At 44.7% G+C, this 25,063-nt stretch overlaps 3 protein-coding genes across 4 annotated transcripts in view; all 3 read right to left on the minus strand.

Moving 5' to 3' along the window:
- Nucleotides 1-4,725, minus strand: CREBZF (CREB/ATF bZIP transcription factor). 2 transcript variants are annotated; one of them, XR_010794102.1, is made up of 4 exons: nucleotides 3,872-4,725; nucleotides 2,769-2,847; nucleotides 1,501-1,571; nucleotides 1-32 (listed from the first exon to the last, which is right to left on the minus strand). XR_010794102.1 is itself a non-coding variant. In XM_066620621.1 (3 exons), exons 1-2 carry the CDS (start codon nucleotides 4,606-4,608, stop codon nucleotides 2,799-2,801), a joined length of 786 nt encoding a protein of 261 aa, XP_066476718.1. In that variant the 5' UTR covers nucleotides 4,609-4,725; the 3' UTR covers nucleotides 57-1,571; nucleotides 2,769-2,798. The 2 variants fall into 2 exon arrangements, 1 of the variants encoding a protein (XP_066476718.1); XM_066620621.1 differs by lacking the exon at nucleotides 1-32 and having other exon boundaries at nucleotides 57-1,571.
- A 3,893-nt stretch (nucleotides 4,726-8,618) lies between these two features.
- CCDC89 (coiled-coil domain containing 89) lies at nucleotides 8,619-9,701 on the minus strand. The gene has a single exon (XM_066622003.1). The coding sequence runs from the start codon at nucleotides 9,699-9,701 to the stop codon at nucleotides 8,619-8,621; it is 1,083 nt and encodes a 360-aa protein (XP_066478100.1).
- Nucleotides 9,702-18,683: 8,982 nt separating this feature from the next.
- Nucleotides 18,684-25,063, minus strand: part of SYTL2 (synaptotagmin like 2) — an 85,415-nt gene continuing 79,035 nt past the window's right edge. Inside the window, exons 14-20 of the mRNA XM_066619490.1 lie at nucleotides 24,862-25,031; nucleotides 24,114-24,216; nucleotides 22,923-23,093; nucleotides 22,257-22,335; nucleotides 22,024-22,123; nucleotides 20,927-21,132; nucleotides 18,684-19,070 (exon numbers count right to left, since the gene is read on the minus strand). Of these exons, the coding sequence (XP_066475587.1) occupies nucleotides 18,925-19,070; nucleotides 20,927-21,132; nucleotides 22,024-22,123; nucleotides 22,257-22,335; nucleotides 22,923-23,093; nucleotides 24,114-24,216; nucleotides 24,862-25,031 (975 nt within the window). The 3' untranslated portion in view covers nucleotides 18,684-18,924. The remainder of the gene's footprint in view (nucleotides 19,071-20,926; nucleotides 21,133-22,023; nucleotides 22,124-22,256; nucleotides 22,336-22,922; nucleotides 23,094-24,113; nucleotides 24,217-24,861; nucleotides 25,032-25,063) is intronic.

Here is a 25,063-nt window from a genome sequence, read left to right on the forward strand (position 1 = left end):
TGACTATTGAGAAGAAAGAAAATCCTTTCAGCCTGTAATTGGAAGATAAACACATCATATTTTATTAGGACAGTGCGTTCTCATTAGCATGACAGAACAAGTTACAACCAAACATTCACACATTTTTCAAGTACTATTAGATTATTCAAGATTTCCATTTCAAGAAGTATTTAACAATATTCCATCTTAGCAAGAAAAAACTTTTGCAATCCTATTTGGTTTAAAATACTTCAGTAGGCACTAAAAATCCCTGCAGTCATATTTCTGGGCCTTTCACTAATCAGATGTGTTACTTGCCATGTTGCAGAATTAGCAATAGCTCCATGCGTATTTGTATGCAATAGCTTATTCTTCAAGGGGCAATAACACACATGCAAGGTAGAAGACAGAATTAGGTCCCAGAAAAGCTTTATACAGCAACAGTTTTAATCATACAAAATGAAAGGGAGAAAGATTTCCACTTTCAAAATAATGTCACTTTAACAAAGTATCTGTTGTGAAACGTGACTGTAAAAATGCATCCATTTCAAAAAACATATACAATGAAGTGTGTCTAGGAAATTATAGCCTGACACTCAAAAAGAGCTACAAGCAACAAAGGAGGCAGGGGTCCCTGGCTAAGAAAATAAGTTCTAGGAGGTCGCAGAAGAGTTACCTAGACACATACACCAAACTCTTCATTTTCTTCAGTTCCTGTTAAAAGACTATCACACACAATATCAAATAAAGCTAGAATTAAGAACTCCTTTGTATCTGTTCATATTTATTTGTATGGATATGGCATGGATACATACCATCGCAAACTGGGTTTGCACTTATACCAAGGTATGAACTGGCAAACGTTGCCTATAGGGTTGCAACCTCCTTCAGAACAGGAACTTGCCCTGTATGGGCAATGACAGCTCAGAGATGGGAGCTTCTATGGCAGATGAAAAGAGCAAAACCATCTCAGTGAAGAGAATAGCAGATAAAAATCTCTTTTTAGTGGCAACCCTAAGCACACATCATGAAAGCAAGCCACACTGAAATCAGTAGGCCGTATCTTAAGCAGTCCCTGAACAATGGCCTTCCCTGCCCCCTTCCTGGAGGGTAGCTCTCCAAGTCTCTCACCACCACTCCTGAATGTGTCAAAAAGGGGAAATTTCCCAAAGCCATGCAGGGGAAACTTCCACTAGAAGAGCCTGCACTTAGTGCCATGGCATGAGAATGTCTTAAGATTCAACCCAGGATTCCTTACTTCAAAGAAAACTTGGTTAGTGCCAAGAGGTTTGATTCCTTCATGATACTGAAATATTCCAGAAATTCACAACCAAAGGAGAAAAATGAAGACAGGAAACTGACTACTGAAAAAGTGCTTTTTTTGCATTGTCACTTTTCACACTAGTACTATATTAACTTTTTGGATAGTGCGATAAGTTACTCAATATATTTACATTTTATTTTTTTAAGTGAAAAATGAGCAAATGCCCTGTTACCTTTCCCCATTTTTTCTCATACTACCTTTTAAAACAAAGCAGGAAGTGTGGCCAGCAGCTGGTCCCGTCTCTTCTGCCCCAAGACAGCTGTATCCACTTCAGCATAAAGAAAAACAAGGATGCTAAATACACATATACTTTATTAAACAGTGAGGTTTCACACAGAGTCATACCTTGTTGTTGCAGATTAATTACAATTAATTTTGAGAGCTGGTTAAACATACCACCAGAGAAGTTTTGCCTCTTATTCAACACCAATGTTAATTAAAACTAAATATATGCAGATGCCACCTTTAGCAAGACCTTTTTTCTAAATTTAACACTCTTTGTGAAACCTCACTTTACATGTATTTTTACAACCCTTCCCAAATTTACAGACATTTACTGACATTTTAATACAACAAAAAAATGTTTTCATGGAAGTTATGGTGCAGGCCCAAAACCAAGAATTTTTTGTCAACAGATACTTTTCCTCAACACCTGATAAGGACAATTGTAGGAGCACTGTCAGGATGAACGCTTGTTCACCTACAGATTCGGGTTCTTTTTCTTATTATATTATGAAAACAGTAACTTTCTGATGTAACATTTCTACAGTGAAAAAAGAGTGGCCAGTATTTTAGATAGTCACGTATCTGTGAAAGAAAAATTTCACTGGGATATAGTATACTTGGAAACTCTTGCTTGTAAGAATTTCAGTTCTCATTTACACTCCAAGACAAACATGGAAAAAGTACCAATGTAGCAGAAGCTAATCTGGCTATGCCCCCTCCCTCAGAAAGGCTAACTTGGAAAGGTTAAGAAAGAGGAGGATTCAAAAATTTCAAAAATCAGTGTTTTAAGCACCAAATCAAAAATGCCAGTGCTTTATACCACTGGAGAAATCCATGTTTTAAAATAAATTTATGGTGCTCATTTGAAACTTTTAAAAGGTACATCCCAGCTCATCTCAATTAACAAGCCAATTTTGTTCCCAGTCTCCACATTACCAAACTGGACATTTAGCAGCAAACGTTCTTAAAACATCTCTCATTACACAGAAAGCAGTGTAGGATACCAAGCTTTTCAATATTTACTGCTAAATGCACATCAGAAATAACAAAAGGAAAAGGCTATGCTAATTTATGAACCAACCATGGCTTGTAATTGGCTGAGTCAAAATCAACTGAGGTATGGAGTCTAAAGTAGTCTGCAGGGCTTCGGTACACTTCTAAGGACTAGTACAAATGACAAGAAACCCTGGAATAAGCATCAACGCAAAGCTGATCATTATGGGAATATATGGATCCTTACCAGGTTGCGAGGTGGAAAACGATTGTTCTTTTAACCCCTACACAACGGAGCCTGGCAGGGCAAGCACCTAAAAGAGAAACTGTCAGAGAAGTTTAATAGTAATGTATAACAGCTGTGTCACAATTTCACATGCATGTTTTTTTTCACTGCCTGCTAAGTGAAATTACTATTTTGCTCTTAAGTCTGTCCGGTGAAGATGTCGAAGTTTATACATTCTCAGCATCCCAGAAAAGCATGCTAGGTATTATCTCCTAAACAGTATTAACTTTAACTGGCAACCAACACTATGTGCCTCTTTGGGTCAGCATTTTTCCTTTAAAACACCAGTAGTTTCCAAATGCCCCATCTGCACAAAAGATGTCTGATCGCTGTGCCTTTTAAAAAAAGGTCTGTTGGTGTATTCTATAGCAGTTGGTGCATTCTATATCAAAAGCCCACATATTGACACCCCAGGAAACCAACATTATATGCCCCTCTGGCCAGCTTTTTTCTTTAGAAACCCCAGCAGTCTCCAAATGCACGATGTCTGAACGCTGGTGCCTTAAAAGAACAAAACAGGTCTGTTGGTGCATCCTATAACAGTAGGTGCATGCTAGACCAAACACCCACATACTGGCACCCCAGGAAACCAACATTATGTGCCCCTCTGGCCAGCCTTTTTCTTTAGAAACCCCAGCAGTCTCCAAATGCACCGTCCACATGAGAGATGTTTGAATGCCGTGCCTTTTTAAATAAAAGGTCTGTTGGTGTACTCTATACCAGCTGGCGCATTCTATACCAAGCGCCCACATACCGGCACCCCAGGACGATCGTCTTGTTCACATGCATGTTATTAAAAGTCTGTGTTTTGCCCTCTAAGAAAGCAGCCACTAACGTGCCACTTTTTCCCTCTATGGCCCCCAATTTCTGTTCTCTCTTCCCCCTGCCTGCCTCCTCCACCAAGCACCCCCCTGGGGGCCTGTGCAGGCAGGGGCCAGAGAGCCAGACCGCAGGCCTACGCTGGGCTCCCCAGAAGCAAGCCCTCTTGTCTTCAGCGGGGTTTACTCTCCGGAGAGGACTGCAGCCCGAGTTCTGTGGGAGTGCAGAGGAATACTTGACCCTACATTTTGGCAGCGAAGGAGAAGGCAGAGAGGGGGGCGGAGCTGGCGGCCCGCCTGGCGCAGAGGGAGCAGAACTCCACCGACAGCTGGTCGCGGTCCACGTGGAGGCAGATGCCCGCGGGGGTGCTGGACGAGGCGGCCCCCCTTCCGTCGTCCTCCTCCTCGGGGACGGGGCGCGCGTAGTCGTGGTCGCTGCTGCTGCTGCTGCTGCTGCTCTCGCCCTCGCAAGGCGGCCCGGGCTCCTCCGCCGCCGCCGCCGCGGGGTCCTGGAAGAGGCTGCTGCCGACCCTGAGTCCGTCCCCGGCCAGGCGGCTGAGGAGGCGCCCCAGGGCGCTCTGGTTGGCCAGCACGGCCCGCAGGTAGCCGGCCTCGCGCTCCAGGCGGCGCAGGCGGCGGCTCAGGCCCCGGTTGCGGTCGCGCAGTTGTCGGTTCTCGGCGCACAGGCCCTGCAGGCGGCTCTCCAGGCCCTGCACGTACTGCTTCTTCCGCTGGCGGTTCAGCCGCGCCGCCGCCGCCGCCTTTAGGCGCTGGCTGCCCGGGCGCGCCGGCTCCGCCTCCCGGGCCTCCGCCACCGCCGCCTCCAGCCACTCGTCCAGCTCCAGCCCCGCCGGGAGCAGAAGCGCGTCCTCCGCGTCGCCCGTCGCCTCATCGGCCACCGCCTCGGCGGGAAGCGAGCAGGCCGCAGAGGCCTCGCCCCGGCCCGAAGGCGCCGCCAGCAGCTGCACCAGGCTGTGGCGCATGGCGGCCGCGGCCTCGCCTGGAGGGGCCCTCGCACGCACCAGTCCGACCCCGGCTTCTCTCACGCCCGTCCTTGGGGCCCAGCACGACGCTGAGGCGAAGCGCCGCGTAATGGCAGGCCGGGCTTCTTGCGCATGCGCACTGCGCGGCGTTGGTTCCCTCAGAGGGCGCCTGAGGGGGCCAAAATGGCGGCAAACTCCCTCCCCGCGTGCTTGGGAGTCTTGCGCATGCGCGCCGCACTTCTCCGTCTCCCTCACAAAGTGCCTAAGGGAGACTCTTGCCCCACCCCTGGCTGCATGTACCCCATGCGCATGCGAGCTGCGCAGCTCTCAGTTTTCCTCAGTGCCTGAAGGCTCTTGCCCCGCCCCTGGCTGCTCTACCTCTTGCGCATGCGCGCCGCGCACAACTCATTTTCCATCACACGGTGCTTGAGTGAGATTCTTGGCCCGCCCCTGGCTGGCCTGTGCTGCCTAGGCCTTTTGCGCACCAGTTTCCCCTCACACGGCGCTTGAGCGAGCCTCCCGCTCCTGGCTAACTCCAAGAGCAAGGGCGGACTCAGCTACCAGTGTCTCTTGCGCATGCGCACTGCGCGGCACTACTTTCCCGCGCACAGCGCATGAGCCTCTCGCCCCGCCCCTGGCTGGCTCCAAGAACAGTGGCGGCCAGGGCTGGCTGCGCCTCTTGCGCATGCGTACTGCGCAGCACTCCGTTTCCTCATATGGTGCCTGAGGAGACCAAAATGGTATCAGGATAAGGAGAGAGATTAACCTGTGGAACTCCCTGCCACAGGATGTGTCTCCAAACACAACACTGTACACGAGGGTGGAGGAGGGAGGTCTTGAGGGCCTTATAAGGCTCAGATTTTGAAATTTCTCATAGAAGGTGATGGATTCTGAGCTGTCTGTGAGGGATCAGGAGAGAGATTAACCTGTGGAACTTCCTGCCACAGGACATGGTGATGGCACCTGGCCTGGGCACCTTTTAAAGGGGGTCGGACAGGTTTATGGAGGAAAAGTCCATCACAGGCTACAGGCCATGGTGGGCACTTGCAACCTCCTGGCTTTAGAAGGAGGCTGCCTCAGAAGGCAAGGCACAAGGGAGCGCCTCACCTACTTCACGGGGTTGTTGTGAGGACACAGTGAGGGAAGGGACCATACACACTGCCCTGAGCTCCTCAGAGGAAGGGCAGTGTGAAAATGTGAGAAGTACCTACGTGAGTGGCAACAGGATATAGATCTCTTCTGAGCTCCCTGGTGGGCCACCAAGATACAGGAAGCTGGACTGTGGAACTCCCTGCCACAGGATGTGGTGATGACATCTAGCCTGGATGCCTTTAAAAGCAGATTTCTGCGGGGAAAGCCCGTCACAGTTTCAAATGATGAGCCTTTGGCCTGATGGAGCAGGGCTCTTCTGATGTTCTTTGGACATAGACAGCTGCCTTCCTCCCTCCATCCTGAGACTCATTAGTGGGGGAGGCTAAGCACAGGAGCTTGGATAGCAGTTTTTCTTTCCCCCTCATACAACACCAGAACCAGGGGGCATTACGGAGTGTTAGAGAGAGTTAGGACAGACCAAAGAAAATACTTCTTTACCCAACATATACTTAGTCTGTGGAACTCCCTGCCACAGGATGTTGTGATGGCATCTGACCTGGATGCCTTTAAAAGGGGATTGGACAAATTTCTGGAGGAAAAGTCCATCATGGGTTACAAGCCATGATGTGTATGTGCAACCACTTAGTTTTAGAAGTAGACTATGCCAGATGCAGGGGAGGGCACCAGGATGCAGGTCTCTTGTTGTCTTGTGCCCTCCCTGAGACATCTGGTGGGCCACTGTGAGGATACAGGAAGCTGGACTAGACGGCCCTTCAGACCAGTCCAGCAGGGATGTTCTTATGTATTCTGAATTAGTCTATGACAGATGAGGAGAAAGATCCTGGGAACCCAATAAGAACATAAGAAGAGCCCTGCTGGATCAGGCTAAAAGCCCATCTAGGCCAGCTTCCCCCCCCCCTTTCTTTTTCTGAGAACCATTTTCAAGTCCAATGGAACAATCAGGAAGTTAAAAATATCCAGTTTTACTGGCAATTCTGTATTTTTGTGTCAGATTTGCGACCATTCATCCTCTTAAAGAAGAACCCATTTGACCTTTCTGCAGTACTGCTGGGCACCACTGAGATCAAATATTAAATACAGTAGTGTCCATTTCAGCATCTGACAAAGTGGACTATGGCTCAATAAATGCTCATGTTCCAGAGTTAAAGATCTGAAGATGCCACAAGTCTTCATTTTTGAAGGAAAGTTGTTACAGTAATCATTTACAACTTAAGCATGATGGCGTTAGTACAGGATTTCCCACAATGTGGGTCACAACCCAGTTGTGGGTTGTGAGCCCATGCCAGGTGGGTCACAGCCTGAGCCTCACCCACCTCCCACCCTTGCCTCTGTTTGGCTCCAAATTGGAGCAATTCAGGAGGCATCTGGATGCCAGGTCATACCAGCCCTGCAATCTACTCTGCTGGCCTCAGAATGGCATGCAGAAGACTCCAGAAGTTTTTGAAAGGCAACTTGTGAGTTGCTTCCAAAAACCAAAAGTAGCTTCAGAGATTTCTGCGGGCCATTCAGGGACCTGAGAGTGGGTTGCTGGCCCAGAACAACCCAGGCCTCTGGGGCCTTCCCAGTCACCACCAGGAGCATGGTGTTGGACAAGGTGGTTCTCAGCATGGTAAAGACTGGTAACCACTGGCTTAGTAAGTAGAGGTTTTCTCTCCTTTCCTGCTGATCCACAAATTTGGCCAAACTGAGGCCGGCCAGGAGGGACCTGACCAGGAGGCCAATCTGTACCTCCTGGACGCAACTGGAAGATTCTTCTGGTTGTGCCCAGGGATTGGTGTGAGGCCCAGGGAGGGTCAGACTCCCTGTGGAGATGGCTGCACCAGCTGAAGTGCAAGTTTGGATTGAGTTGTGAATGATACAACTCCTGTGGTCTAACACCCAATACTGAATCTGGATTGCAGGATACTGCCTGCTATATGATAGACCTAGAGCAGGGGTGTCAAAACATAAGGCCCAGGGGCCGGATGCGGGCCACGGAAGCTTTTTATACGGCCCTCAGGCTTTCAGTTGCTGTGTAGTGCTGAGGTGTTACTGCTGAAAGGGCAGCCCATGTGAAAATTGGGCTCTCCCATATCTTGAAATATAATCAAGATTTGTATACTTTCTTTTTTGTCATTTGCAGCTAATGAGTTCCTAAGTGAGAAAAAAGTGTTTGTTTTTGGTTATGACCTATTTAATGACATCACTTCTTGCCTAATGACATCATTTCCAGCCCTCAGCAGGCATCATGAATGCTATGCGGCCCTCTGTATGAAATGAGCTTGACACCCCTGACCTAGAGAGAAACCACTGGAACACCTGCTGTCTTTGTATACAGGTTAGTCAAGTGACTACAGATGTTATTTTAGTTTGCTGTCAGATGGAAATGTCCTTATCATGCAGTGTGTCCCATTTTGCAGTAGCAACAACAAAATTAAACATCAGGTAAAAGCTTTCCATAAGGAAACTGTTAACTGAACAGGTGATTATTTAATCTACTGTAAGCTGTGAATTAATGTGAAGAATTTCCCCTAGTTTCTTAGCTTTCCCCTAGTTTCCCCTAGTTTTTCATTGTAATGGCCTATGCAATAAAAGCAACATGCTATTAAGAGCTTCAGAATGAGTGCATATTATACATGACAAAAGCTAGGAAGCAAGAACTATATTACATGCACACACGTCTTACATTTAATTGTTTTATTACTATTTTAACTTTTTTTCTTTGATATGAAATCAGTAATCATGACAACACAAGAATGGTATTCTTTTTCCTAGTTCTGAACTAAAGATCTTAGAATCAGTATACATCAGCAAAGCAATCTAGTAAAAGACTACTTTAATTTAAAAATTGCTGTGTGCCATTAGAATTCCTGCTAGTAGCAAAGCTTAGCAGATGAAAAACATTATATATATCTGGATTATGCCATGAAATGTCGGAGTTTGGTATTTAACTCTTTCTCTTTAGTAAGTAAATCAATGCTGTGCTTCTTGTAAGCCTCAAAATGCATTCGGAGTTCAATGTGTGCTTGTTCAGCTGCATCCAACCGACGCTGTAGGTCTCGAACCCGGAGGCCACTGTCCACCATTGCAGCCTCCGTCTCAAAGCGCTGTTCTGCTGCCAGCTTGGCTTTCTCCATGTCTTCTGCTTTCTTCTCCAGTTGCAGGATCTCACATTGCTTTTCCTGCAGCAACTTGCCCCTCTCCATTGCCAGATTCAGCAGCTCCTCCTTCTCTTTGGTCAGCTTGTCCAGCTTAAGTTGTTGGCTGCCATCTACCTCTCTTAATCGTTTTTCTGTTTGCTCCAGTTGGTCAGTGACATGATGGTATTTTTCATCTAGAACTTCCAGTTGGCTTCTCAGAGAGCTGACTTCCTCAGCGTGGACAGCGGCTTGCTGACCCTGGGCTTCCAGAAGCTCCTTCTCTCGCTCTTGGGCACGATGGCCATCTTTTTCATAACTTTCCTTTAATGTCTCCATTTCCTTGGAGAGTTTCTTAAACCGCGAGGTGAGCTCGATCAGCTCAACCTCTTTGTCTTTCAAAGCCTGGCTGAAAAGGCTTTGATTCTCCTGGCGCAAACGCCTGTTTTCCTCTCTCAGCTGCATATTCTGCCGTTTGTGCTCATCTTTGAAGTGGATCATATCCTCATGGTTGGAGGCCAAGTCCATGAAGCGCTCTTCCAGCTGCTGTACGCGCCGTGTCTGGCTCTCCAGCCTCAGGGCATCCGCCATCCTCAGCTCCTCCAGCTCCGTGTTGAGCTGTTCTAAAGCCTTGCAGCGCAAGAGGTGATCATCAGACCGTTTCTTCAGGACACAAATGAGCTGAGATTGCTCACGAAGGCGTGCGTGCAGCATTGCTTTTTCACCCTTTTCCCCACTGGACAGGCCCTGGAGCTGATCCAAGGTCTTAAAGGGTTCTCCCATATCCCATTCTGTTTCTTCATCTGCCTTGCTTGACATTTTGTGGGGGAAAGCCATACCTGGATTTGTCTTGTCTTGAGGCATATCAAAAAAGACTTGCTCTCTCTTGTCACTGAAAAGTCTCTGCCACCTTCCCTTGGGTCACATTCAGAAGTTCTGAACAGCCTAGCAGTTGTCTGACCGAATGACGGTTGGTGCCAGTGTTCCAAGAATCCTGTGATCTCACAGGCCAAAAACTCCACACTTTCTAGAACTAGCCCAGTTGCAAGGGACTTGTGGCTAGGTATGATTCCTTTGGCAGAGTAGGTATGATTTATACAGATTTGAATTTCGCACTGAATTAATTCAACATATTAATCTGACTGGGAACAAAAATTTGAAAAGCAGGTATTTAACAACAACAAATAAGTGCTTAACCAGCCAGTTCTTAGTATAGGTAAGTTCTTGGTGGCATTTCATTCCTCAGCTGTATTTTCAGGATAGAGAAATACTAATATTTTACATGAGTGCCTTCCCAAATGTTTTTTGAAGAAAACTACAGCAGAATTTCACATTTCATTATTTGGTTACATTTATTAAGAAAAAAATGATAGCTTCTTAAACTAAAGTTGTTTCTTCACTCTTTCTTTCCCAAGTTCCTCTCTCACACCTGGTGTAAACATGCAGCCGAATGAAGTCACAGCATAACCCTTCTACAGGACCACTGCAGACTCCAGAGAGGGGGTACCACTCTTAAATGCTCCTTTTTTGCAAAAAGAAGACTAGCACAGAACAATCCTCTCCCAGCCCTGTGCTTGCTCTACTTATTTTCTTTTTTCAGGGAATTATGCAGGGGAGCATTAAAAAATGGTTTTGCCCACCTGGAGTCTGAAATGGGTCAGTCCATTCTCCCATCTTACCACCTTATGGTCGTCCATGTGACAACCACGACTCTCTGGAAACAGTGTGATCCTATTTAGAGTTTGGTAGCCTAAGCTTACTGAAATCCATATGCCTTAATACACAAGTTACATATATACTGATGGAACTATTAACAACAACAACAAAAATTTCCTGGCACCATTGAATCATCAGCAGCTTATAAGGATCTAGCCATCGACCAATGGGACATGATCCACTATTGGCATTGAATTTTTCATTTGAGCATCATGGCCATTTGCTTCCTCTTTCCTATAGACAAATAACATGGGATGAATATGAGCAAATGCAGTTAAAGCCATTTCTGCCCAGTGTTGCACATATGCAACAGGGATCAAATGTGTATTCCTATGGGCTGGGCATAAATTGGTTAATGCGTTTAGGTGCCATTTCAGTTTGGATTAGGATTAAGTGACAGGTGGCCCAATTCAAACCAGCCCAGTACCGGAGGAACAAGCACATGCACTGTCATAAATGTGCCATAAGCCACGCTGCAGCAGCATGGAGGTTCGTAATGCCAGCAGAAAGGCCTGTGCCCATCAGAGCAGGTTGGCTTTCCATGGGTTGGCAGAGGGGCAGGGAAAGGGTGGAACAGAGGGGGATAACGGGGTGGGGGTGGATCAGGCCCAGGAAGGGGGTGGGAATGGCAGTCCTATCCTCCTTCCTTGGCCTGATTTCCTGACCCAGAGTTGCTTGGACTTGCCCCAGCGATTTTGCTAGCATAAGCCCAAGTGGCCCCACAGCAGCTGCTGGGGCTTACCACAGGGAAAGGGGATTGAATGTCCCCTTCTCTCAGGGAGACTCTAGCAGCCTCTATACCCGAGCTGGATACAGCAGGGGCCGTTTTGGGACTGCTGCATCGCAATGAGGGCATCTCAACAGGATTATGCCATAAGAGAGACACTGCATGAAAGCGAAAAGTTTTGAGCTGAGTTTAGGAAGAGAGAGATGGAACGATGCAGGGACTGAATGATGCAGCTCCATTTCTTCTACCTTATGACAGGGTGAGGAATTACACCATATAGCCCCCTTTGACAAACCTGAGACATGTTCAAGCATTCTAGGAGCAACAATACAAGCCACCAACTGACACCATTTATAATTGGGGCATGTTGCCGCCTTAGTCCCACAGCTCAGAGTACCACCCTATTTGTTCAATAATAAAATGAATGACAAATATTAGCTGATCCATAAGAACATAAGAACAGCCCCACTGAATCAGGCCATAGGCCCATCTAGTCCAGCTTCCTGTATCTCACAGCGGCCCACCAAATGCCCCAGGGAACACACAAGACAACAAGCACAACCTGAGTCCTGGTCCCCTCCCCTGCATCTTGCAGCTTGCAAACACTGCTTGAATTATGTGGGGAAATGGTCTTTTTTCCTTAATGAAATGCACCATCTCTGACACCACAAACCCAGTCTACTAAAAACAGTAGCTACAGAAAGAAAGCCCCAGGCCCCCTACTCCCCCCCTCCCCTTCAAGCACCGCATGCAAATCAGGTTCAGGTAAAGGTTTTAAGACAAACATGAATGGATACAAATCTAGTAGCCCTTCCTAAAAGCAAGGAAGTTGAGTTTATTTAGAGAACACACACACCCTCTCGTATCAAAGGAGGGTGTCTCACCTCTCTGCTGTACTACTTCTGGGCCTTTCTGGTTCTTCAACAGAGGAGGGTGGTGTTCTTTGGAAGGGGCAGGATGAAAAAGGACTCCCTGTGAGACAAAACAAAGATTTGTAGACGGGTTTGTAAAATGGCAATAGAAGAGCTTGGAAATGTGTCCTCACCAGGCTGTGCTCTTTGACTATCCTGGTCGGACATGCCTGCTGAGTTTGCATCTCCATGGCAATGGGGATGTTGAAAGAGACGCCAGACATGCATTCCAGGGCTAAAGCTTTCGTCTCAGTCTGCTTGGAAACTAGAAGCCCCAGTGGAGAGGAGTCAAATGGGAAACAGTTGGCTCTGGAAAACCTGAATATTCTGGCACTGCCTCTCTAGGAGGCTGGATCCCTACAGTGCAGTGCTATGCCTGTCTATTCAGAAGTAAATCCCGCTAATGGAACTTACTCACGTATGTGTGTGTAGGACTGGAGCCCTAAATGGGTTAATCAAGCCCTGAGGTGGACAGCTTCTTTGCTGGGAGGGACCATTCACTTGCTCTACATAGCATCTGCTGGGGCTGGGCGGGTGTTGACTAAGAATTTTAATATGAAGTAAAAGGCACCTAAAATATGTTAAAAATAAAGACTGTGGTGTGTGTGAGCTAGGACGGGAAGGGATAAACACAAAATGGGCAATGGAATGTACAGTATTTAACAATGTTTGGAATGTGTAATTTAACCCAAACACACCACTATTGATATTTGTTTTTGGTTAATATACAGTGCAATCCTATGCATGTCTACTTAGACGTAAACCCCACTGAGTTCAATGGGCATTATTTTCATGTAAGTGCATCTAGGAGTGTCCTCAATATACATGGCTTTTTCAATTAGAAAAGAGAACTTCTAAATGTCTGGAAGATAATGTCTAGCAAAACAATTGCAACAAATCATCTCAGCATCACCTGGCAGGACAAAGTTCCAAACAACACAGTCCTGGAATGTGCTGGAATCCCTAGCATGTATGCACTGCTGAAACAGAGATGCCTGCGTTGGCTCTGTCATGTCATGAGAATGGATGATGGCCGGATCCCAAAGGATCTCCTCTGTGGAGAACTTGTGCAAGGAAAGCGCCCTACGAGTAGACCACAGCTGCGATACAAGGACATCTGCAAGAGGGATCTGAAGGCCTTAGGAGTGGACCTCAACAGGTGGGAAACCCTGGCCTCTGAGCGGCCCGCTTGGAGGCAGGCTGTGCAGCATGGCCTTTCCCAGTTTGAAGAGACACTTGCCCAACAGACTGAGGCAAAGAAGGAAGGCCCATAGCCAGGGAGACAGACCAGGGACAGACTACATTTGCTCCCAGTGTGGAAGGGATTGTCACTCCCGAATCGGCCTTTTCAGCCACACTAGACGCTGTTCCAGAACCACCATTCAGAGCGCAATACCAGAGTCTTTCGAGACTGAAGGTTGCCAACACACACACACATCTTGAATACTGGATTGTAGGATCTATCACAATTTTCTGAACTGACCTTCTGCTCCCTGCCCACAACACAGAATATTCTTGGGCTTTGAATTCTAAGGAATTGATTGTTAATAGTTGTTGTTACTCTCTTAATTTAGATCAGCCATTTTCAACCACTGTGCCATGGCACACTGGTGTGCCGTGAGTGGTCCACAGGTGTGCCACAGGAATTTGGGAGAAAATCATTTATTAATAGGGCCAATGGGAGATGTGAGCCCCCACTGGCAGCATGGTGTGCCTTGTCAATTGTCAAAAACCTGGTGATGTGCCTTGACTATTTTAGTGCCTTGTCAGTGTGCCGTGAGATGGGAAAGGTTGACAATCACTGATTTAGATAAACCTATTTCTGCCCAGCCCACAGGTGTATACATTTGATCCCTGTTGCGTACATGCAACGTTGGGCAGAAAAGACTTTAGAGCACTTCATATGCACAAAGTGAACAGCTTTTTAATAGCTCATGGTATTTTTATGCCAGTGGGTATTCAAAAAAAAAGCAACTGAAGATATGAGAGCTCGTGTAGTGTTAAGGGCCAAACTACCTCATGATATGGAAGATCTATGAATGGATTTCCCGGCATTTCTCAAATATATTCTCAGCCACACCCACACATTACACCAGATCATATACACATCACATCATTTACACCAGATCAAGATGACCACAGAACAGCTATGACACTTGCATTTGGATAGGTTGATATTTTTCCCCTAAATGTGAAAAACTGTCGCTGTGTCACTGGCACTGTTTCCAAAAATGGAGTTTAAAGAATTGGCCAGTATGCTTGCATGCTACCTTGTAAGGATTTCCAGGTTGTGTAGTAGAAATTATTATGATTAGGAATGTTCACAGAGTAGCTTGTCCCCTTACTGCTATTATAGCCATAGTCTCAACCTTGTTTCAGTAGGTTGATAACCATATGCTTTAGTGGAGACAGACCTGCTGTAATGCTGAAGGCTGCACTTAAACATTCCATTAGAAAGAACAAAGTGAAAGGACATCCTTGCCCCAGGGGAAGCAAATAAGCTTGCTGTTTCTCTCTCTCCACCCAGCACCATTGTGAAAAAAGACTACCAGGTTGCTCATAAGGATAACAGCCCATCCCTTTAACAAAGAAAGGCCTTTTTCCAAACTGCTCTTAGAAAAGCAGTTGGGGGGGCAGGGGCAAAGCAGGAAAGACATGTATACTCATTATTATAAATCTGTCCACTAGCTATCTGCAACGGCTACGCAAACACACATACATGTAAGTGCAGAAGTACTAACTAGATTTCAAGCGCCTCCTTCAACATGTATGAGTTTTGCTTGGTTACATCCAGCTCCCCACGTAATTGTGACCTTTGAAAAGAGGGTTGTTCTGTATTCATTTGCGCTCAACACTACACATACATGTGAACAAGCAGACATACAGAATGACAGCATGAAATTTCTGTGTTGGGCTTGATCTATTTATGGCAAAGGGATATGCTTGTTCTTACAGGAGAAGAGCTGACATTTTTCACCATTATGAATGAGCTGCGCACACTGTAATCTGACTATTACGCTGAAAGTTAAGTCTTTCCACAGAGAAGGGCCTGTGTCCTATTCCAGGCTCATTAACCTGATGAAGTTCTGAAAAGTTACAGAATGAAATGTTGGACTCTTAACCACATGGATTTTAATCTTTTAATGCAGGGGTGTCCAAACATTTCGGCAGGAGGGCCACATCATCTCTCTGACACTGCGTCGGGGGCCGGGGGGGAAAAAGAATTAATTTACATTTAAAATTTGAATAAATTTACATAAATGAATTTATTAGAGATGGAAGTTATATGAATGAATGAAAGTCTTGCAGTAGCTCAAGGCCTATAAAAAGCCTTGTACAAAGCAAGACTAGCTTTTCCTTTGCTGCCATTGCTGCATCACAGATGTGAAACAGCAAGTAGCAGAGGGAACCCTCATCCCACAGCTCAGGTGAAAGGTTGAACAGTCGTCCTCGTGCTGAAAGCAGTTGCATCAAGCCAGCATGGGCTCCAGCAAGTCTCCGGAGGGCCAGAGGCTCATTGGAGACTGGGGGCTCCCTGCGGGCCTGATTGGGAGCCTCCAAGGGCCACAAGTGGCCCCCGGGCTGGGGTTTGGGCACCCCTGTTTTAATGCAACCATGGTCTTCCCACCTGGATATACTGGATTGTTGCTGGCCATGAGAACCTGTGGGCATCCAAGCCAAGACTAGTGTTGATCTCATTATTTCCATGGGAAAGAAAAATCTGCCATCTCAAGATTGTCAACAAAAGATGTGCTCTCTCTCCCACTCTGTATCCACACACACACACCCCTACCTTTACAAGTCAGAAAGTTTATCTGCTAAAAAGGAGAACCACCTCAGAGCTTTTTGATCCTGATGACTAATGCAGCAGAAAGGTATCCAAGACTGGAATTAGATGTTATAGCAGAAGTAGAGCTGCCCCCAAAACATTAGCCCCATGTCTCCATTTCCAAAATTCTGTAATCATACTGCAAACCATGGAGTAGCCCAATCATGAGGCAATTTGATGTGGCTTCCATCAGCAGTGGACTGTAAAGGGCTGCCAGATTTGGGGTGCCCTTCACCCCAAGTCTGCTGCCACCTCCATTTAGCCCACCACAGATGCAAACCAAATTGATTCGCTTCTTGCTCACTTGAGCAAGAAACAGTTTAACTGCCTCCTTTCTGAGCTCCTCATATGGTTCTCTCATACCCAGAAGCGTGGGACTAATGGTTTTATTTACAGGTACCATATGAATGAGTTTCTATTTTTCTGCAGTCCCTTTAAATAAAACCAGAAGTCCCACGCTTCCAGGTTTGAGGAAACTGCACAAGGAGCATGGTAAGGGACTTAAAAAAAAACATTACAGCATGCTATGGCAGAGATGATGGCCACATCAGGCAGTGTCTGAGATTACCATGTCCCTATCAAGCCCCTCCCCACCCATCCCACCAGCCAATCAAGAGAAACAATGGCTGTCCCACTTGCAGCATGACAGTGTCATGAGATGCCCTGAATAGAATGCCAAACATCATAAAGATGTAGGGAGAGAGCAAGAGCAGGGTGACTGATTTTGGTGTCATGTCTGTCAGGGTATCTGTCCACCTTAACACACATAAAAAGATTAAGGCCCAAATCCTAACCAACTTTCCAACAGTGGCCCAGCAGTGCCAATGGAACATGTGCTGCATTCTGCAGTTGGGTGTCACTCATGGAGGCCTCCTCAAAGTAAGGGAATCTTTATTCCCTTGCCTTGGAGCTGCATTGCCCTTATGTTGGTATTGGAAAGTGGGTTAGGATTGTGTCTTAATCCCACCCCTTGTCATGTGCCCATTAACATGTATTAACATGTACCCAGAGGCATAACTAGGGCAGAGCCTGAGGGGCACCTTCTCTAGGGGCTATGCAAATGGAGGGGCACAAGGCAGTCACTTTTAGGTGTCCCCTGGAGGAGGAGATGCTGGTGGTTTCAAACTCCCTGTTCCTTCACCTGTGGAGGCACCCCTTTAAGGGCGTGCTTCAAAGGGGAGCTTCCACAGGAGAAGGAATGGGGGCATGAAGCAGCTGTTGCCTCCTCTGAGAACCCAGAGGTGATGTCATAATATGATGTGATGTTGTGACATCACTACTGCCCCAGGCACCACAGTTTCTAGTTATGTCTCTGCATGTACCATCCCACAGGTTTGCAATTATTAAGGATTTCACCAACTCAGACATTAGAAAACTTGTCAAAGTCAATGGCATTCCATGCAGCAGTCAATTGAATCCAGCTTTATAAATGCATAGTCATGACTTATAGAACGATGCCAGGTCCATCCAGGCACTGACCCAAGTGTTACGTGAAAATCCCCTTTTTCCTTTTAAGTTGTGATTTTTATATCTGGTTATGTTTCAAAAACATCATGCAGGCCACATCTCCCCCAGCACAAGTTTCCAAAGGCCTTGGTCAAGCCACAAGCACATGAATTACACAACCCCCAATTCCTTGCAGGTCAATGTATGCATTGCATTGTTTCTATGCAAAGTGTCTCCTGATCCATTCACCATGTAAGCAAAACAAGTCAGCATGCACCTCCGGAGGAAGAAGTCTATTGTTCTATTGTTGTAGCTTAATCACTCTTAAGTACCGTACTCAAACAGCCAGCTACCCCCTCTCCCAGAAAACCAGCCTTTGCTGATAGCTGATTTCTGGACCCTTCCACTGTTTTACATACTCCATGTGTCCCACTGTGTATACTGAGCATGCGCATCTAGGACAGCTCTAGGACACATCCGGGTCATTTCAGGTCAGCAAAAACCCTTAAAAGAGAAAGGCTGCCATGTGCGCTCTCTCTCTGGCTGCCTTCCAAGGCACAGGTCCTCCACAGGACTCTTCCCCCCTCCTATCCAACTGCACCTCAGGACAGGTAACTATATCTTGCGTCTGGAACCTTTTCCCTGCTTCCCCCCCTTTTCTCCCCCTCTCTCCCCATCTTAGTTAGCAACTGGGTTATGCAGACCAGGGACCCCTAAAATCCTCCCCTACAACCTATCCTTTTCTGATTCCTTCTCGGATGCACCAAATACACGGCACATGCAACCACCATAAAGCTAGGTACACAGGATCCAAGTACTAGGAACCAAGAAACATATACTTACCATTTTCCAAGTGCATTATGTTTACCTGTGTGTTTTTTGTAATAAAAATATAATCGTTGATTGAAAGTTATCTTTCTCTCAGTCTCCTCTTTAAGCTACAAGGGATTATCTCTGCTTTACGCTGTTTTGTTATCCAGCCTGCGATCCTGAAGTTTCCAAAAGGGTAATATAATAATTCCCCTTAAAACATAACAGCCCTTTTTGGTTACACGAGTAAACTGAGCAACAATGGAAAAAAATAGAGAAAGTGTTTACGCATTTCACTTATTTAGTGATCAACAGGGATTTTTCAGTATTCAAAATGGCCACAAAAGACAATTTTACACAATATTTTAAATACATTTTATTTTTAATTAATCTTTAATAAAGCTTTAGGTGTTTAACTTAAGAAACTATGCCTGCAGACAGGCAGAAATCAATGTGCATGATAAAAAGGGAGCATTTAGCAAAAAAAAAAAAAAAGTATAAAACCGTATTGCAAACACAGATGCTGTCTGTTGGAGTTACACATGAAGAATCTTGTCCCAGGTTGTCTCTGAATCTTTAGCCAGCTCTTTTCTTGCCTCAGATGCCAGCAGGGCATAAAATCTGGATGTGAGCAACCAAAGCATCATCCTATTTTGCCATTTTTGCTATCGTGAGCATCCTGAGTGGCAGCGTGTCTTCCACCCATTTGTTTGGCGAGTTGATCATCCTCTCCCATAAGCTGATTTCATCTAATGTAGAGTCCATCCAGTCTACTGCAGTACCATAGCTTTTACCTAAAGCAATGTTTAAAGAGACACAATTAGCAGCCCTGCATCTGTCACTGCACAGCAAAATGATATACAAATCTCTTAAGAGCACAAAGGTTTAAATCTCAACTCAGCCATCTTCAGTTTGCATTACTGCAGCCTATTACTTGCACGCTGCACTTATTCCTTTGATCTTTATGGTCTCTGTCTCTAGTCACCTCATTCCTTTTTGGCCAGCACATTAGCAGTAAAATAGGCAAACGTGTCAGATATAAAAGCTTTAAGGGAGCTTTAAGCTCAAGGAAAAAGCAGGATACAAAATGTTAACAATGGAGCAGAAGGAGGCCTCATTGACTGATCACATCAGTTACTCCACAACATGGAAAGGTGAGGCTTTAGTGTTCAAAGGGGGCTTCAACACATGCCTTGTCCATAAAGGGGGTTCCAAGCACTCCAGGTTTATGTAAGGGACAGACAAAGAATACAAACAGTGGTATAGCTAGGGAGGCGAGGGCGACAATTGCCCCAGGTACCATGCCTTGTGGGAGGTGTCAGGGGGGTGCTTTTCAGAGGCCATCTGAGCCCCCAGGAAGCAGTGTGTGGTCCCCAAGCCTCAAAAGGCCTTAGAAGGTCTGCCAGAGGTCTTAAAAAGGGACTTCCAGTTTTACTGAAAACCGCCTTTCTAAGGCTTATTAGCCGCAGATGCCACTGAAAGGAAGGGAGGAAGACGAACTAATGGGGTCTTTCGGAAGGTTTAGAAATTAAATCAGTGATGAAATGCTTAAAAAGCTCTCATCAAGAAAGGTTCCTACAGGCAGATCTATAGCACTTACTACCACTAACAGCAGACAGCTGACTTAATAGTGGATGTGTAGAAAGGAGAGCACAGCTGAAGGCACCCATTGAAACTATCATCCGTGCAAAATAGATCTGAACTGGTTTCCTACTTTCAGCACACAATGTATCAATGTCTTCCTAGAATTACAGAACAGACTTTTTTTGAGCAAAATGCAGAATTCTGTAAGCAGGGAAAATGTAATAGTTCTCTTGGACATTAAGGGCCCAATCCTATCCAACTTTACTGCATCAGTGTGGCCTCAATGCAGCCCCAAAGTAAGGGAACAAAAGTTCCTTCACCTTGAGAAGACCTCCACGAGGTCTCCATGCATTCCCACTACAGGATGCAGTGTAAACACTGTTGGTACGGCTGCATCAGTGTTGGAAAGTTGGATAGGATTCAGTCCTAAGTTGTAAAAATTATGTATGGGTTGCAGCTGTAGAGTATTTATAAGCACATTCTTGTTATTGGTTTTATTAACAGTATTTATATACCTCTTTTCAACAGAAGTTCACAAGTTGTTAAGAAGTTATGACCTAACCTCCTCCTCTGAACCATCCTATTCCATTATTTACTCTTATAAGTTGTGTTACCACTTTTTTAATGCTTCATGCTTTTAATGCTTTTTATTTTCTTGGTTTTTTTTTTTTGTAAGCTGCACTTGTATGCTGATTTTATTCATAAACAGCAAGCTGTGAGTAGCAGACAGCCATGAGGCCAACCCCAGACATGGGCAAAGCATAAACCCTAAGGACTGCATTTACATTTCAACACTTACAGAGATACTACACTGCTGTCACTGAAATCTCACTTGTAGTATGCAAAATGTGAACAACATATTGAACAATTTTGTAGAAAAGCTTTAAAAAATGTGCTATATATATATATATATATATATATATATATATATATATATATATATATATATATATATATATATATTCATTCCTTTTGATGCACAAAAGAAATACAATGCTTGTTTGAAATCCATCAGGTCTTCTTGATTCTTTGTGAAATAAATGTCCCATTTACATAGAAGTAATACCTATTCCAAGTCCTATCCTGAGGCCTCCCAGAAAGCGATTGACAAGCTTGTTGTGGTCCCAGACAGTAAGTTCTACACAAGCTTCTTTCAGATCTTCAGGCCTAAAGCCATCATAGACCATGGTATGGTTGAACACCGGATTTGTTGTTTTTGCTACAGCTCTTGTTTTCTGGCAGCTTTTTCTGCTTGTATCTGGAAGAATGGTACTGCAGACAAAAGAAAGAAAAACAACGGAGAAAACCTGAGATACTAAAGCTTGCATCAGTACTATACATGACAATGGCAAAGCAGGTACAACCTAGGAATAGGGAAGAATGTGTCGGACCACATGAAGACTGGCTGTATAAGCTAGTCACAGTTGTGGTTAAATCTGCTTTCTTGGAAGGAAGTTCTGAGGCAGAAGTTCCTGGGGCAGAAAAGTAAAATAATTACCCTATGGATGATGTTCTTCATGTGTATTTACTTCTAAACACCACAATTTTAAAGCTGGAGAAACAATAAAGTATGTGTAGCTAAGCAGATTGTAAGAAGAGACATAGAAGAGTGGTTCCAAAACTGTGAGCTGTGGCTCCCCAGGGAGTCATAGAAAGCAGCAAGGGGAGCTGTGGAATCCTTGTGAAAAACCAACAGTCCTGTACGAAGTATAGGATTGTAGCCCCTAATGGAGAGCCACAGCCAGTGACCCAGTACATCAAGGGAGCCACCATCTAAAACGTTCAGAAAACACTGGCATAGAACAATAGCAGTGCACTATAAAATGTTGTCTCCCCAGCTTGCAATCTGTACATGGAAGCTACAAAATATGAGGCAGCATATATTACACTGGGGGCCTGGTTAATGCTTGAAATTGAACCACAAGGGTATTGTTACACATTGGAAACCACTTGTAGAAAGTGGCTCCCTTTTATACTCCATCACAGCGATGTTCCCTTTCAGCCTCTTTAAAAAGAGAGAAGCTCTAAAATTGTTACACCATCCAGGGAGCTGCCTCATACAAAGAGCTTCACATTGGGAACATGTAGCTCTGTTCCAGGAGATAGCCACTCAGCAATTGACTTACGCATGGGGTCTTAGTCCTGTCAATTGCCTGTTCTTACCATTTAACAAAAGAGTTAAGCCTATTGCCCCTGATGATTGGAAGGTCATTGCATTGCTTCACCCAAATGTGGACTTCTCCAGTGGCAGGTGTCTTTTTGCCTTTCAAACAGACAAAAAAAAGATCAGAAACATGATACCACATTTTCTCTTTTCAAACATCTCAGTTTTCTGTTATATAATACAAGTACCTCAAAGAACACAATTACGTAGCGTAAAGCAACAGCTTACTTACTCCCAAGAGGCACTGGGACATACTGTAGAGCGAGCTTCATCTCCCCTCTGTTCTCTAGTTCAAGAGCATCTAGTGGGGTCTGACCATTTGGGAAAACAAAACAAAAAATAAAAGCCACTGAGAATCTGTTGTATGCAACAATCCCCATTTTTGTAACTTCTCTCATTAGTGCATTGTCTTAAGTGTACTAGAAACTGGTAAAAGCTAGGGCTAACACTTCATTAAAGAAACCTTAAAATTGATTAAAAGTCATACAATTAATCTATCAAATCTACATACATTTTGATGTGGAAAAATATCCCTGAAGAAAAATAAGTATTTCATTTTTAGATGACAAACGCATATGTTACAGCAGGCACCACCTCAGAAGGGGTATTTCCCTTCTGAGAGAGTTAAGAGGATTGAGCACTTGCTACTTATGGACTTCTAAGTACTTATGTGAAAAATATGTTGTTGTTTTTAACTCAGCTGTTCAATTAAATAGAGTTTTAAAAGGCTGAATGGTCAATTAAAATCTTTTTTGATCAAATTCTCCACATTGTGCAAAGCTCAATAGCAATATGAAAGCAAAAATCTTCAGTACCTTTGTGAAGTGCTAACACTGCGGAGAGGAAAGGGAACATTTGGCTCAAATCCTTCTTTATGAATCAAAAGCCATCGACTCACCCTTGGCTTCAGTGGATACCAGTTCATCTGTTTGTTCTGCCTGTCATCCCAATCCCAGGATCCCAGGTCAAGCTCCACTTCTCCCAAGAAGCTGTTGCGTCCAAAAATATCATTGTGCCATACAGAGACATTCAGCCTCTGGTACACCAAGAGTGTCTTGTCAATTTTATACTGCAAAGAAAACAAACTTAAATACATGATGAGACAAACACTATAAAACTGAAATCTACTTTAATTCAAACAGTATTGTTTCACCGAAGGAATCTAGAGTACTATAAATGAAGAAGGTTTCTCATAGGAAAGGTATTGTGTTTGGGGACTAAACTAGACATGACATATGAGGCTCTACGACTGGAACATCAAACATCTTTTTCTTTTCCAAAGAATTGGGATTGGGACTGAGTGATGGGAGAGGGGTGGGGATAAGACTCTAACCCCATGGTCCTGATGCAGACTGCCCCTCTGAAGGTGCTATATAACTACAAAGGGAAAATTGTACCCATAAGTTTCCCCCTCTGTGGCTAGAAGGAGGGTGAGATGTAAGTCAAAGAAATAACATAGGAGATCAAGGTTTCTCCCCCCCCCCAAAAAAAAAGTCCCAATCCAAATTGCCCACTTCCAAGTCTGCTTTTTTAAAAAGATGCTGTGCATTCCAGTCACAGAACTCCCACAACACGCCTAGTCTTGCTCTTAGTGATCAATTCCTGTACATTTTGCAATGCAATGGCCTCCTCTTTGAGATGGGACAACCAAAAGTGTACAGAGCATTCCAAATAGTTGTCTCCTGTTCTAATCTCAGTCCCTCCCTGAATAATTTCTGAATGAAGGATCTGCCTCTTTCCACTGTCACAACTGAGCATTTCACTGTAAACTGGAAATCACTTTCCTGGTGTTCTTTCAACATGCATTTCTTGGTGCTCACACAGGCAGGACAATTCACCTAAAGAGGCCAGTAAATTCTCCAATTTTCATTCTTCCTGGCACTCATTTGTCACTCTAAACAACTACATGCTAAAATTAAATATTGGTAAATAATGGCCAAACCTGAATGGCTCATCTCTGGTGTTATTGCCCAATGCAAAAGAGAACCTTCCTTTTATTTTTGGTAAGACAGTTCAATTAGGATACAAAAGAGAACTGGGGTTTTCCTATTCCTCAATAGATGTTGCATTGTTCCATTACACAAGTTACCCGTAATATCTCATTAAAGACTGGATTCAATGTTTTCTTCTTCACTGATGTTTTTCTTTTGCCCAGTTTGTATTTCTCTGGTAGCAGGTAGCATTTCACATACCTAAGAAAGTTAAACAAGCAATTTGGTAAGGGAAAGTATGAACATGGAACTTCAGGTTGATCCAATAGCAGATTACAAATACTTCTTGTAAGTCTCCATAGCAGTGGTTCTCAAACTTTTAGCACCAGGACCCACTTTTTAGAATGAGAATCTGTCAGGACCCACCAGATGTGATGTCATGACCAGAAGTGACATCATCAAGCAGGAAAATTTTTAACAATCCTAGGTTGCAATCCTAGCCACACTTACCCAGGAGTAAGTCCCATTTACTATCATTGTTAAAAGCATATACATGCTGAAACTGCTCCAGATGGGTTAATTGAAACAATCATCAAACATGAATGCAGGGTTCTTGGAACATACTTATAAATATATTCCTCCTTTCTGTCTACAGAACCCCAGCTCCTCTATTTCCTAAACACTAAGCTAGAATAAAACCGCTTAAAAAAAATCTTGCATTCAACTGATCAAGTGACAAGAGTTGGAAACTTCTTGAGATCATCTCTAAATTATGTCATCAAGTAATCTTTGAGTCATCAGTTAATTTATTCCCAGCCACCCTCCACACAATTGTAGGGAAAGGTGATTTAGCCTGAAACACCGGTTCCTGGCACTGCAAATGCCCCGCACCCCCGCTGCACTTACGGATCTGAGCGTTGCTTTTTTACATCTCCAATAGCCAAGTCCTTGCACTGGGCAATAAAAATATGGAGTTCCTTCAGCTGCTCCACATAGTCAATGGCAAACTGGACATTCCCCTTCACATCCACATTGCCAAAATCTCCACTGTAGATACTCATCACACTCGTGCTCACCTGCAGATGTCACGGAGTAGAAAAGCTTTTAA

This window comes from Tiliqua scincoides, chromosome 3 (genome assembly GCF_035046505.1).
Source record: "Tiliqua scincoides isolate rTilSci1 chromosome 3, rTilSci1.hap2, whole genome shotgun sequence".
In the NCBI taxonomy this organism is placed as follows: Eukaryota; Metazoa; Chordata; class Lepidosauria; order Squamata; family Scincidae; genus Tiliqua; species Tiliqua scincoides.

What these genes read in the sequence shown, in the direction of transcription:
- CREBZF (XM_066620621.1), bottom strand. Translation starts at nt 4,608, where the DNA reads ATGCGCCACAGCCTGGTGCAGCTGCTGGCGGCGCCTTCGGGCCGGGGC. An exon ending in TTCTCCTTCGCTGCCAAAAT is followed by an intron (nt 2,848 to 3,871) that starts GTAGGGTCAAGT and finishes CTTCTCTGACAG; the next exon opens with TTTCTCTTTTAGGTGCTTGC.
- CCDC89 (XM_066622003.1), bottom strand. Translation starts at nt 9,701, where the DNA reads ATGCCTCAAGACAAGACAAATCCAGGTATGGCTTTCCCCCACAAAATG.